This window comes from Lontra canadensis, unplaced genomic scaffold, assembly GCF_010015895.1.
Source record: "Lontra canadensis isolate GAN:19392208 unplaced genomic scaffold, GSC_riverotter_1.0 scaffold1, whole genome shotgun sequence".
Classification (NCBI taxonomy): Eukaryota; Metazoa; Chordata; class Mammalia; order Carnivora; family Mustelidae; genus Lontra; species Lontra canadensis.
Window position 1 is genome coordinate 87,812,729 of NW_022630995.1, and position 14,863 is coordinate 87,827,591.

A 14,863-nucleotide genomic window follows, 5' to 3' on the forward strand; every position below is an offset into this window, starting at 1 on the left:
TTCTCCTTAGAGTTTGTAACCACAGTCTTTCCCTCAAGTGTGTTTAGAGTTCAGACTTAAAATGCTTCCCTGACCAGAAAACCCTAAGGCAAGAAATAAACTTAAAATGGTCTTTGATTGATAGCATCCCAGAATGCCTGGCAGAAGCAAACACAAATGCTGTCTGGAGGGACTTACCCTCAACCTAGGGGTCACGGAATTTTAACAGATAAAGACCACCAAACATGAGACCAGGATTCCAAATTCCAAAAACACCCAAGGAAACAAGAGCCATGAACAGGAGACAGGAGAAACCACAAATAGCAGAATTAAATTTCCAAAAAACTTAAGATAATGATTTATCAGATGAGGCAAATTATACAAATGTCTAGAATATTTTGAAATAGATATAAGCAAACGAGTAAAAAATAAGATTTTGTCAAAAATTAAGCATAATTGAAAAGAATCAAATAATTTACAAAAGTTTAAAATATAATATAAATTAAAAACTCAAATGTAACTATTAACAAGTTATTCATACCTGAAGATAATTGATCAACTAAATCTAAAGAAATTACATGTGGCCCAATACAAAGAGATGGAAATGATTAAGAGACATGAAAAATAGAGTCTGTTATACATCTAATTGGATTTCTAGACTTTCAATAAATAACAAATGAGAAATAAAGTCATTTTCAATCCAATAAAAACAGAATTTACCATCATCAGATCCTCTCAAAGTCAGATAGGAACGGATGAGAAGTGAAGAAATTGTTAAGCATGTATAAATCTAAACCACATTGGTATGTAAAGTAATAATGATTCTGTATCAGGATTAAAAATCAAGACACAAATAAAATACTGCTACACATAACATGTAAGACAGGAGCATTCTTCAGGACTTGTTATTCAGTAGGATAAATTTTAAATTGTGTTAAATGTATATGGTAGATTTGTTAAGGATAACCACTAAGAGAAATAGTGCTCATAACTTCTGTGATAATACAGGGGGGGAAATCATCAATCTAAAACATGTAAGAAAATACAGGGGAATCCTGAGATTAAGAGTCTTTTATGGTTTGTCTCCTCTGGTTTTGTCTTGTTTCGTTTTTCCCTCCTTTCCCCTATAATCCTCTGTCTTGTTTCTCAAATTCCTGATATCCGTGAGATCATATGATAATTGTCTTTTCTCTTATTGACTAATTTCTCTTACCATAATGCCCTCTAGTTCCATCTGCATCATTGCAAATGGCAAGATTTCATTTTTTGATGGCTGCATTTTATATATATATATATATATATATATATCTCACATCTTCTTAAACTTACCCCCAAAATCTGATGACAATGTTGTCCTGAAGTTTTCATTCCCGGGAATGCCTCTGAGATAGTGAACAATTTGCACCATCTAGTTTAGGGGTTGCAAATTCTCTTGGTCCATGACGCCCTTAGTATCTCAGTGAAATTTTGCGGCCCACCAATCCAGAAGAAAACCTAAGAGTTCAGTTGTTTTAGTAGTTAGATCATGTCAATCATTCAGAACCCAGCCTTGCAAAGGTACGATGTAATTAAAAGAAATGTCCCACAGTCTCATGCTGGAACTGTGAACTGCCATGAGCAAGTAGTTCGGTTTGTCCAGCAGAGGTTGAGTAGTGCTGTTCCTCACGAGCATTTAAAATAACTCATTGTACCCCTCTGGATTTGCTGTGGCACCCTATAGAACTAGATAAAATACCACCCCACCGCCAGCATACCTTAGTAGGGAAGGCTCTAAGTTCACTCAGATTCATGGTGATCTCTTTCCACTGACTGCAGGAGAAGCCATACAAGTGCTCAGAGTGCAGCAAAGCCTTCAGCCAGAAGCGAGGCCTGGATGAGCACAAGAGGACGCACACTGGAGAAAAGCCTTTTCAGTGTGATGTGAGTTTGGTTTCTCTTTTCTTTCCCCAGTGTCCTCCAGTAACAGATGTGCTGGAAGTGTGTGTGTGTGTGTGTGTGTGTGTGTCTACGCATGATGTGTGTATGTATGAGTGTGTGTGTGTATGTTTTGCAGGCTGGTCTTTCTGTTGAGATCTTGCGCTGCTGGTATGTTTTGATTGCATAATCCATGTAACCACTATGGAGTCGTTTTGTTCATCCCAGTTTGCTGGCAGCAAATAAACTCTGATTTTCTTTAAGGCACGCTTGCATCCTTTTTTAATGCAATTGAGTTGTTCTTTCAAGATATAAGTGTGTGATGATTCAAGGCAGCTTTCATGTGTCTACCCAGAACTTTGATAGGTTCATGATACTTAAATCAGAGATTCAACTGGTCATAGATACTATTTATTTCATTACAGCCTAACCATCAATTTCTAAAACATGAACAAACTCCTTTGTTTCGATAATATTGCTAATTGTTTAGATTTTCTGCTAATGACATTTGAATTGAAATGAAATTATAAACACAGTAGTTTACACTATTTATGAAAGGAAAAATACTACCACCGTCAGTAAAATGAATCTGAGTGTTAACTAATTAAGGGAAAAAATTGGTTTCTCAATAAACAGTATCACAATTCTGTATAAGATTGACAGCCTACAGAAGATTGACACAGGCTTTAGGGAAAACACTTGGATGCTTATTTCTAACACAAAAATAGCAAGAAGAGCATTAATGTACCTCAGTAGAAGAAGGAACATTAAAGTTGTAGTGTGTGAAATTGCACAGTAGAGAATTCTCTTTAAATGTGGAGGGAAACTCGAAGACTTCGTCCCATTAGCATATCCCAACGGATAAAGCACGGTGTTAAGCAGTCCACATGAAAGGAAACTCACAAACGCAAGATGTTTTCCTTGTCCATCCATGAAACTTTGGTGGTAAGGTTAAGGCAACAATGTACTCCCAGTGGGCCTACTCATAAAAATACCTGTATGAACAGTGAAATTCTTTAAGGCAAGAAGTACTTGCAAAGAAAGAAATGTACACATGTAGCTCTATCCTGAACCGGAGGTATAGCCCCAGCTTCATAATTTCAATTGGTTTAATTCATTAGTGCTTTTATTGGAAACATTTTCATATAGGCAAAACCTGTTTAGATTACTTAATTGTACAGCTACACAAATAACTGATGGGGCATAGAAATTAAATATTAACTATATACAGACACCTTCCTACCATCACATTCAACTCAACTTTCATTTTATGCTCAATATTTTTTGTCAACTACTTCCTAAGGTAAACGGGACCATGATGTTATTAAAAAAAAAAAACAAAAAAACACTGTAATGTTACAAGCATTATTTTTTTCAATTTACTTCTATCTCATCTATTTCTATCCTTTTTTCAGAAGTCTCTGGTTCTTATTTGTGGCTCAAACTGGTCCACTGAATAGAGATTGAGGGCCTCCAGAACCTCCCTGAAATGCAGCCTGCTCAATAGAGGCTGTCTTTGTTCCAAAATCTTACCCTCTTAACCTACTCATTTTGGATAGAAGTCATCCTTTCTCACCCATTTCGCGTCTTTCTTTTTCCTAAATAACACTCAAATCTATTAATTCCTCTCAGTTTCCAGTCCCACTAGCAGTGCGTAACCTTCACCGTCCCTGTGTTCTCCACCCAGCCAACGTAATTTTTTTAACTTGAGATAAAATTCACATAACATAAAATCAATAATTTTAAAGTGAACAATTCATTGGCATTGAGTACATTAACAATGTTGTGCCACCATCACCTCTATCTCATGCCCAGACATCAATGTCCCAAAATAAAGTTCTGTACCCACTAAGGAGATATTCCTTACTCTCCACAGACCCTGACAAGGACCAATCTTCTTTCATTTCAATAGATGACCTGTTATGGGTATTTCATGTAAATGAATCATATAGGATGTGACTTTGGTGACTGACTTCTTTTACTTAGCATAATGTTTTCAGGGTTTATCAACTTTGTAGCTTGTATCAGTACATCACTCCCTGAATGGTATTCCATTGTATGTATATATCACAACTTGTTTATTCATAATTGATGCACATTTGGGTTGTTTCTCCCTTTTGGCTGTTGTGAATTGCTCTGAGACAAACATGTGCCTACAGGTATTTAAGTACCTGTTTTAAATCCTCTGGGCCATATACCTAGGAGTAGAATTGCTGTGTCAAATGGTGATTCTGTTCGATTTTTCAAAGAACTTCTGTATTGTTTTTCATACTAGTTACACCATTTTACATTCCCATTAGCAATGCCTGAGAATACCAGTTTTTCCACGTCTTTGTCAACGCTTGTAATTTTCTGTTTTTTCAAATTATAGTCTCCTTAGGGCATGTGAAGTGATATCTCATTGTGGCTTTGATTTAAAGTTCCTAAAGGATTAATAATATTGAGCATCTTTCTATATACTTGTTTGTTGGCATTTGTATCTTCTCTGGAGAAATATCTATTCAAGTCTTCTTCCCATTTAAAAATTTTGTTATTTGTCTTTTCGTTGCTGAGTGTAAGTATTCTTTGTATTTTCTAGATACTAGACATTTTCTTACATTCCATAAGTTATCTTTCACTTTTTTAATAATATCCTTTAATGCACAAAACTTTTCAATGTTGGGGGTGCCTGGCTGGCTCAGTTGGTCGAGCGTGCAACTCTTTATCTGGCGGTTGTGAGTTTGAGCCCTACGTTGGATGCAGAGATCACTTAAAAAAAAAATAAAATCTTAAAAAAATTGTTTTCAATGTTGAAATCCAATTTATTTGTTTTTTTTTGTTTGTTTTTTTTTTCCTTTTTCTCAACATGCTTTTGGTGACAGATCTAAGACTTGTCAATTTCAAGGTTATGAAGATTTACTCTCCTGTTTCTAAGTTTGATAGTTTTAAGTCTTTTTTTTTTTTTAAGATTTTTATTTATTTGACAGACAGATCACAAGTAGGCAGAGAGGCAGGCAGAAAGAGAGAGGAGGAGGAGGCAGGCTCCCTGCTGAGCAGAGAGCCCGATGCGAGGCTCCATCCCAGGACCCTGGGATCATGACCTGAGCTGAAGGCAGAGGTCTTAACCACTGAGCCACCCAGGCGCCCGATAGTTTTAAGTCTTACATTTAGGTCTTTGATCTGTTTAATTTTTGAATGTAGTGTGAAGTAGGGGTCCATTCTTTTGCATTAGTTTGTAGTTTTTCACCATTCAATGTGATGTTAGCTGTGAATTTTTTATAAATGCCCTTTACTATGTTGAAGAAGTTCCCTTCTTTCCTAGTTTTCAATATTTTTATCAAGACAGGATGTTGGATTTTGTCAAAGGCTTTCCTTCATCAACAGAGATGATAATTTTTTTTATCTTTTGTATTGTTAAAGTGGTGTATTACATTGTTTGATTTTCTTATGTTGATCAACTGTTGCGGTCTGGATAAATCTGTTTGGTCATAACTTTGAATATGGCCTGTTAGAGTTTTTGGTTTTTTTTTTTGTTTGTTTGTTTGAAGATTTTTGCATCTATATTCAGAAGGGATATTGGCCTGTAGTTTTCTTTTCTTGTAATATTTTTGCCTGGCTGTGGTATTAAGGTAATGCTGGCCTCACAGAACAAATTAGGAAGTATTCCCTCTTCTTTGTTATTTGGGAGAATTTGAGGGGATTATTGTTAATCCATCTTTATATTTTTGGTGGAATTTATCTGTGAAACTGTCTGGTTCTAGACTTTTCTTTTTTGGGAAGTTTTTTTCTTGTTTGGTGGGTTGTTTGTTTTTTTGTTTGTTTGCTTGCTTGTTTATTTGTTTTTTTATACAATCTCTTTACTTGTTACTGGTCTCTGGAGTTTTTCTGTTTCTGGAATCAGTTTTGATTATTTATGTTCTTCTAGGAACTTGTTCATTTCATCTGAGTTATCTAACTTGTTGGCATACAGTTCATAGTATTCTCTTAAAATCGTTTTTATGTCCCAGTGTGATTGTCTCAAAGTAAACCTAATCATGCCCTTTTTTGTGACAGTGTCTCACAACCCATAGAGTAAAATCCACCTTCTTACTTGACTGAAAAGTTAGTTATTCTGGTTTTTGTCAATTCTTATTACTAAAATTTTAATAATCTCTTATCTGTCAGTAGTCTGCATTTTATTTGTATGAACTCTGAGTCTCCTGAAGCAGTGATGCTGTTCTGCATCTCTGTCCCTTGTCCCATGTGGTATCATGCACCATTTCCTCCTCCTGGAAAGTCCTCTTTATTTCTTGTTCATACTTCCTGACTGGCATTTACAAACACACACACAAAAAAACACACACATGTATGACATTTGAGTGGCATTTGAGCAAAACTGTAAAGAAAAAAACTGATATATGTTGACCTCAGTTCTTTATAATATTGCTCAAATGCCACTTCACGCATCAACACTAGCCCCTTAGATGCAGTCGTTCCATGCCGTACAGCAACCCCAGTGTGCCACAGGTATTGAGCTTCTGGTATCTTTGCTACTATCCCTAGGGTGAAGACTTCCAAATCTCTCTTTCTCCTGCCTGGGTTTCTCTTCTGAATTCTAGGCAGATACTCTGAAGCTGCCTGGAAGGCATCTCTCCTATATTCCAGACTGAAATCAGTATCTCCCCAGCCTTCTCAGTCACTCAACATGTTCTCTTTACCTGTACATCTTTCTGAGGGCCCCACCATCTCCATATAACCCAAACCAAAGTTCTGAGCCTTGTGCCAGACATTTTTTCCCTAAGCCGTGACCAATAGCATCATCTAGTTGAGCTTCTGTTATGAGAAAGACACAGTGATCCAGTTTATATATATTCTTACTGATCTGCCCTGTACCCCAGAAGTACCCAAGTGTGATTTCCACCTCTGTGAATCAAATGAGGCTCACTGAAGTTGAGTGACCTACCTCTTCTCTACCACTTATAACTGGCCAAGTCAGGATTCTAGGGCCCAAACCCAACTAGCTCTCCCATTCAGTCCCGGCAACTCCTGACAGTCTTTCCTTCTATATATTTCTCAAACTTATTATCTTCTTTAAATTTTCATTACCACTTTCACTCTTCTCTTTTTCTCACCTCTGACCTCTAATCCACTAGCAAATCTGATTGGCTGTACATTTAAAATAAGTTGAGAATCGGAACACTTTTGACAACTCCCCAGCAACATCTTAGTCTCCTACAGTAATGCAGTTGTTCCTTAATTTATCTCTCTTTGATCTTTGCTCCTCCCAGTCTGTCCTAAGCTTGCCACACAGAGTGATCTTTCTAGAACCTGATTCAGATTTTATATATTTTAGATACAGATTGCATATATATTATATTTCACTCCTTTGCTCAAACCCTCCAATGACTGTCCTTCCCATTTAGAGTGAAAACCGAAGTTCTACCACGGTCTGAAAGTCCCTACAGATCTGCACCCCCACCCTTCTGCCCCTACCTCTCTGACTTCACTACCACCACTCACTCTGGCCACATCACTACCTTGCTGTTTCAGACACACTAAGTATATTTCAATGAATAGGGCCCCTGTCTGTCTGTCTTTCTTTCTTTCTTTCTTTCTGGCTCCTTCCCTGGACTGGAATACCCTTCTCGGGTATCTTTATAACCTTCTCCTGTACTTATTTCAATTCTCTGCTAAAATTCTTCTCTTCCTTATTTCCATTACTTTCTTAACCCTCACACCATATTCTTCTTCGCCTTCGTGACACTTACATCTACCTGAAATATTACATATTTGTTGGTTTAATTATTTATCATCTATTATGTAAGTTCCATGACAAAAGGGCTTTTTTCTTTCTTGTTCATTGTCATGTCCCCAGGCCTAGAACATTACCTGGCATATAAAGAAACGTTTAGTGAATATTTTTAAAAGCATGAATCAATGAAACAGTAAGTGCTATCTTAGTTGATATCCAAGTAATTTCTGGCTTAGAGTAGAATCATAGTACTGGCCATGCTGACTCCAGTGTCATACTCTGAGCTTGGTACTAAATGATATTTTCGTTTTAGTCTCTGTTCAGAATCCTTTAATTAATCCCCACAACTTGGAGAAGATCTTTCCAGTGTCTTATTATGATTACCAGGACCTCCAGAGTTTGGCTCCAGCCTTCAACTCTAACTTCTTTTTCAGGTTTTTTCTCTTACTTATTTATGTCAATTTGTTGCTCCAATAATCTGTTTCTTCAGGCTTAGTGAAATGTTTTCACCTCCCCACCTAGGCCTTGCTTCTTATACCCCTGTACTTTTGCATGTTCTCTTCCTTCTCCCTGGGCTATCATTCCCCACCTTACAACATGACAACATCCATACATCCAGGAAGACTTGATTGTCCTCTCCTCTGTTCCTTCTCCTAGCGATATGTTCATGGCATCAAAAAATATTTCTCCTTAAGACTATGGATCCCACAGGGCAGGACAGAGTACTCTCTGTCATTCTGTTTCTAACTGAAGTGGCAAGGAACATTGTATGTTATTGATAAACGTTAACTGAAGATGTTTGTATAGAATTCTAATATTATCTCTCAAGGTACTTTGATAAATGTGTTGTTTCACTTCATTTTAAAACAAAATCAGTTTATTGCCAGCCTAGAGAAAGAAAAAACATTTTCCTATTCTTTGGCAGGTGAATTAATACTAATTTGGAGTAGGTGGATGGGTTGGCTAAGAACTTAAAGTGAAAATAAAAAAAAGGAAGCATCCCTGTTGCACTATTTGAATTCTTTCATGCTTTCCCATAATTTTAAAATGACCATGAATGTCCTTGCGTTTGATTTATACAGAACATCAGTTTGAAATCTCTTAGTTCATGAAAACATAGCTTTTAATGTGTAGATAGTCACTTTCACAAGTGTGACATCAGCTACTCTCTGCTGATACTTAATCCTCTACCTGGCCCTCATTCAAAAATCCATTGGGTTGTTCTCATCACAGCTCCTATGTGGAGCTTCTAGGATTCCTTAATTCAGATCCGTTATCAATGACTTCAGGATCTTGCTCAACTTCCTTTCCATTTCTTCAGCTTGCTGCTGCTGTAATTTTCCCATGGTGACCATGTAAGTGAACTTGACTTATATCCCTCACAATACACTGGTGGGCTGAACTGAGAACCTCCTTTATTTTTTCAAAGAGGTTTTTATTTCTTAAAAATGGTGTCAGCCAGGCAGATGGAAAAAGTACAGTCAGCTCACATATCTTTGTTTGAAGTTCGAGCCTTTAATAATAGTCTGTCCTTGGGGTTGTAAAAACTCTGAACCCAGACTGCGTGGGTTTAAATCCTGGAAACCACTTCCTAGTTCTGTGACCTTGGGTAACCAGCTTGAGACACTGAAGTGACTGTGTCAGTTTCCTTCTGTAAAATGAGGTTCAGAGTACTAATATCTGCCTAAGAGTGTGAGGTGAGACTATCACAAGTTAGTGTTTATAAATTGCAAAGAGTAATTCCTGGCACATAATGAAAGCTGATGTTAGCCCTTCAACCTAGTCCCTGTGCCAGACATTGAATTGAGACAGTGAACTAGACACTATGTCCCCTCTGCTCACAGAACTCACATTCCAGTGCGATATAAACATTGAACAAACAAACCTGAATAAATACCTAATTGCATTCTGTGATAAAGACTGAGAACAATTTTAAAAAGGAGAAGGGTGAGGCATAAAAGAATACTTAAGAAAGAATTCTCTGAGAAAGTAACTCAAAGTAACCTAAAAGATGAGAAGGAGTCAGCCACAGGGAAGAGAACATTCCAGGCTCAGGGAACAGTATAAATCATGGCCTGTAGGAAGGAACTGAGTCTGGGTATTTGGTAAGAAGGCATGTGCAGCTGGAGCATCGTGAGAAAGAAGGGATGCAAATGAAGTTGGAGAACAAATTGATGTGCCTTTTCACCATGGTAAGGAATTTATTTTGAATCTACTTTCAGTGGGAAGTCAGTGAGGAATTTGGTATCTCTTGTTCATTAATTGTTCATTACATGGGGCTTAGAGAAGGAACCAGGGAAATAGAAATAGGGGATACATTATAATTCTGTGTTATTTATGATAACAAATTTTGATTATACTTGTAAGGCCGTTTGAAAACTTAGAGTTTCTTTTACTTGAAAATAATCTCTATAGTTACCTTCTTCGATCTCTGGAATTATTCCACAGCCTTTGATGTACTTACATTGCTCATAAGACTTTTACCTGTCTATCTAACATCTTGTCTACCTTTCTTTCTTTAAGTCAACAAATATTTATGGAATGACTACTCTTACCCTAATGTTTCTTAGACCAGTAAGGAGGCAATTAAAAAAAAAAATCACCTAATAAGTAATTACATTCAGGATAAGTGTTAAAAGGGAAAAGTAAAAACTACTATGAAAGCAATTAACAGAGCACTTCTGGCAGATCATATAGGCTTCCCTGAGGAATCAGTAAGAGGAAGCTACCTCAGGAGGAGTGGGAAAGTACTGACGCAGGAAGACCTTACATCTTCTGTGGTAATTTAATATTTTTATTGGAATGTTAATGTCTGTTGGGCCAGGTGTCAATGTGGCAGAGCTTATATGAAGTAAACATGTTAGATGACTTAGTTAAATGAGTGTATGTAATAAGAAATCAAGAATTAGAGTTGTGGGTAAAAAACTTCCACTTAGGGTGCTTGAAGCAATGTTAACCTTTTACTTCATAAAGGGGACTAAATCAAAGGGATCACTGGTAAGACATGTCTTGTGCTATTTATGTCATATGGAGCAATGCCCTCTGGGCCATTAGGCTTTTTGTTTAACATGTTTAATATGAAATTGTCAATATACTCCATCATGGGAAGAAAAACATTGTTCCTAAGGAGTTATATTTCTAGACATATTTAAATACAGTAGCAGAGGGGGAGGGAGGGTGGCTAGGGTATAAAGGACACACACATTAAATGCAAACAGCTTTTGGGAACTATAATTAATTTTCTTTACCCTTTAGTTGGGATGTTAAATTCATTTATTTCGAGCAATTTTTGTTTTTGTGTCCGTCAGTTCATACTTGATAATAGGATGATGCATAATGTATATTGTATAAATGATAAATTGACATATCTTCAGGTTTTTCAGCATAATATGATTGGTATCTTTGGGTCTTTTCTAGGTTTGTGACTTGGCTTTTAGCCTAAAGAAAATGCTGATCCGACACAAGATGACTCACAATCCCAATCGTCCACTGGCAGAATGCCAGTTTTGCCATAAGAAGTTTACAAGGAATGACTACCTCAAAGTGCACATGGACAATATCCACGGTGAAGCTGACAGCTAATGGTAGCTGTAAAGGAATTAAACCATTTAGAAGGGCTCCTAATATGAAACCCAGATTTCTGTCACCTGATTAGCATAGCAGAAGTAGCTTAAAGTAATTCACTGGTCTCATAGTTCTTATTTGCCTACCTTTAGAGTTTGTAGATGCTTATGAAAAAAAGAAAGAAAAGGGAAAGAAAGGAGAAAGAAAGAAAGAACGAATATCCTACTTCTACCAAAAAATGGTACAAGTTTGTAGCCTTGCAGAATACTACTTGTGCTCTATTTTATAAAATGGAAAAGGGAGTCGTGGCTTTCCTTCTGGGCCACCTCTCTGTAATGAACTTTATTAACACTTTTTATTGGGCCTTTTTATTTTATTGTCATCTTTGTGTGTGCACGTGCTGGTTATTACAACTGGCTACTGCTGATTTAGCCAGAAAGAAATTAATATACCAAAATATTTCATTGCAGATGAGGATAAGGTCAAGAGTTTTTAAAGCATCAAGCATGATAACAGGATAAAACTTGCTATTTTGTGAAACAGACCAAAAGTTGATCTTATTTATAGCTCCCTACAATAGTTCAGTTTAAAATAAAGAGATATTTAAGAACTAAAGCATCTATTGAATTATTTTCATTTTAGACTATTCTAACATTATTTCCTCTAATCATTTAGATACAGACACTCATGGTCTATAGTACTTTCATAAGATCTGTACAAGACCGTACATTTAAATATATATCGAACTGATCCTTCTGAGTTTATACCAGTTATCTTTAGAAATTTACAATATACAAATCTATGTAACTAAAAATTGAAACAAAATAGGTTCTCAGTATTTGTTGACTGACAGTGTCAGCCCATAGTGGCATTACAGTATTAGTTATGATGAACCCCTAGCCCTTTACCTTCTCATTCAGAACATGTTGGTGCAGATACAATAGAGTCCCCAGAGCATTAACATTCTGTTTTGCAAAAGACATTTTCCAGAATCTTGGCAGTATGTGATTCTGAAACACTCTTGAATTACCCTCAATTGTCCTATATAATTAGGAATCCAGAATAAAAAGTACAAATCTGGCAACTGTTAGGGTTGAAATTATCACTGGTGCATAAGGGAAATTGAAGCAAGAAGCTTAATCTCTTCCTTTAGGTTGTATTTCAATAACATACTTGAGAGCAACATACAATGGGCAACTTGTTTTGAGAGAAGGTTTGATAAAATGTAATAGTGATGTCAAAATAGCATGAAGGGATACAAAAACCAGAAGAAAATAAAAATGAAGTCCAAATCATGAATTTTTCTACTTAATATTCAGTCAAAAAGGAAGTATAGTTTTAAGGGCATTGGTTCTAATGTTTTAAGGAGAAAGGTTATCTGAAGACACATTTCTTTGAAGTCAGGAATCTTGTTTTAGAATTATATTTTTGCTCAATTCAGTTTTAAAGAGAAACATAAAGATTCAGTATAGAGATTTAAACTCTAAAAATACTAAATTTGAAATTCACTGGAGAAAACTTTTAAAAAATGTAAATCTCAGATTATAATTTAGAAGATATCTAAGTATGGTTGTATGTAGCATTTTTTATCTGAAATTATAGACTATATTTTATAAAAATAGATTTTGGTCTTGTTTCTCACTATGTCGTTTGTTTCAACAGTATATTTTTAGATCTAAAATGTTTTCAATTTAACATGACAGTATGCTTAATATCATTTGAATATAAAAGGACAGCTGTAAAATTGGGTAGTGTGTATTATTTAAGCACATTCCTTCCTTTGGATGCTACCTCCTCTGTATGGGAAGCTTCATATCCCGATTATGTGATGAATGTGAAACTTGAAAAGAAGCCAAATCCAATTTTGTGTAATCTCAATGACTCAAAATTGACAGATCTGGTGTAATTGGAAATTACCCTTGAAACCATGTCGTCACCATGTTGCCGAATAAAACTGATGAGGAAGAGGTACTGGGCCTTATCAGACTAAGGTTCATAGTCAGGTAAACTTGAGAAAATGGTGTGGAAAGACCTACTGGTCCAGAGTCTTTTCTTTTCAAAGCCCTGAAACCAAAACCAAGTCTTTAGAAGACTGTGTGCTGTTACCTTTATCCAAAAGATGATTATTTATAAGCATTTCAGATATATTAGTATTCACATCCTGCAACTTTTAAATCACTCAGCAATGTCAAAAAGATGAGAACTGATTTTTTTTTTTTTTTTAGGCTTGATTGAGAATTAAGAATATAAATAGTCACAGAGGATAAGTCCTATTGGTAAATTGGAGTACAGATACCCACTTGGAAGTGTCTTTCTTTGCTTTTCTGCTATAAAAGACTATGGCTCAAGTACTTTCTTGGGAGCAGGCCAAAGTTTCAGGTACCCATGAAGTCAGGGCTACATAATTTTAAGAGGTATTCAATAATATGGATAGGTTCAGATATCCTCTTATAATCATTGCCTTTGGGTATTAACATTCAAGATATTTACATATCTTGAATTCCTTCTTGTTTCACAATCACTAGCTTATATTATTTTCCATCTTGTTTTTTTTTGTTGTTGTTGTTTTTGGCTAGGTGGGAGACTTTATTGATTAATTATGATCAACAGTTGCACCATAAAAGTATTCATTGGTGATTCATTCTTAGGGTTATACAGGATAGTTAAAATGCTACTTTTAAGAAACATGCTTCTTATATCATGGGTTTATGTGAATCTGCAGAGGATCACTTCTATTCAGTGCTTTACAATGCAAGTACATTGCTCTAATTCTTCTGACCTATTGCAGCCAACTCATTGGGTATATGTGAATATAGATCACAGGTCTTAAAAACCTTAATTTGTGCATAAAATTCTGTGTACTTTTGTGTCCCAAAGCTGGAAAGGAAGAAAGGAAAGAGGTTAGGTATTGGAAATATTCACTTTTTTCCTTCACAAATCTAAACATTGCTTATGAAAACTTATCTTATGGTTGTGCATATACAGAGATGGGTGGCTGGGAGGAAATGTGCCTCTTTAAAACTATAAGATTTTATCATTAATATTGAGGTATATGTGCATGTATATAAATGTAGCATTGTAAATATAGCAGAACTTCAATAGCATTTTTATTTTTCTATAAATCTATAATAAATCTGTATAAATCACTACCACAGTTGGTATTAGCATTGTATTTTCCTATAAAACTAACTAGCCCAGTTCTATAGTAAAATCCAAATGAATATTTTAATGAATATTTTTGTTTTTAATGAAAGGAGGAAATATAGTTGCTCTTACTCCCAGGCCTCATGCCTTTATAGTTTACTTCTAACCATTTCTAAATCTAGAAAGTATCCCTAAATTTATGCCAAGTTGGTCTCAGGGCAATAAGAAAAAATGACTTCCTTAAATCTCATCTCATTGTTGGTATACATAAACAGCAGGTGAAAAGGAACATCACTAAAAACAAAGGAAACTTAGGAAACTTGATTTATAGAACCATCTCTGAGCAAAAATGTCTTGAAGTTCACAAATATAATGTAAGGGTGATAAAAGTTATAGCTAATGTTTTAGGTATTCCTTTTTTCAAAAGTGGTGTTTCATTCTCTTGGTGTTTCCCCAGTCTTGTGAGTCTTCCCTGATACAAAAAAATCATCATCATCATTTTCATCCTTCTTATCACCATATGTCTCCAAGGAGTGGATTTGGAGATGATGC

At 35.8% G+C, this 14,863-nt stretch overlaps 1 protein-coding gene across 2 annotated transcripts in view; it reads left to right on the forward strand.

Annotated features, from left to right (window-relative positions):
* The window catches only part of PRDM5 (PR/SET domain 5), a 216,089-nt gene extending 203,838 nt beyond the window's left edge, over positions 1 to 12,251 (forward strand). For both annotated transcript variants that reach the window (XM_032858594.1, XM_032858584.1), the window contains 2 exons: positions 1,795 to 1,899; positions 11,021 to 12,251. In XM_032858594.1, the coding sequence (XP_032714485.1) occupies positions 1,795 to 1,899; positions 11,021 to 11,185 (270 nt within the window). In that variant the 3' untranslated portion in view covers positions 11,186 to 12,251. The remainder of the gene's footprint in view (positions 1 to 1,794; positions 1,900 to 11,020) is intronic.
* Positions 12,252 to 14,863: the final 2,612 nt, after the last annotated feature.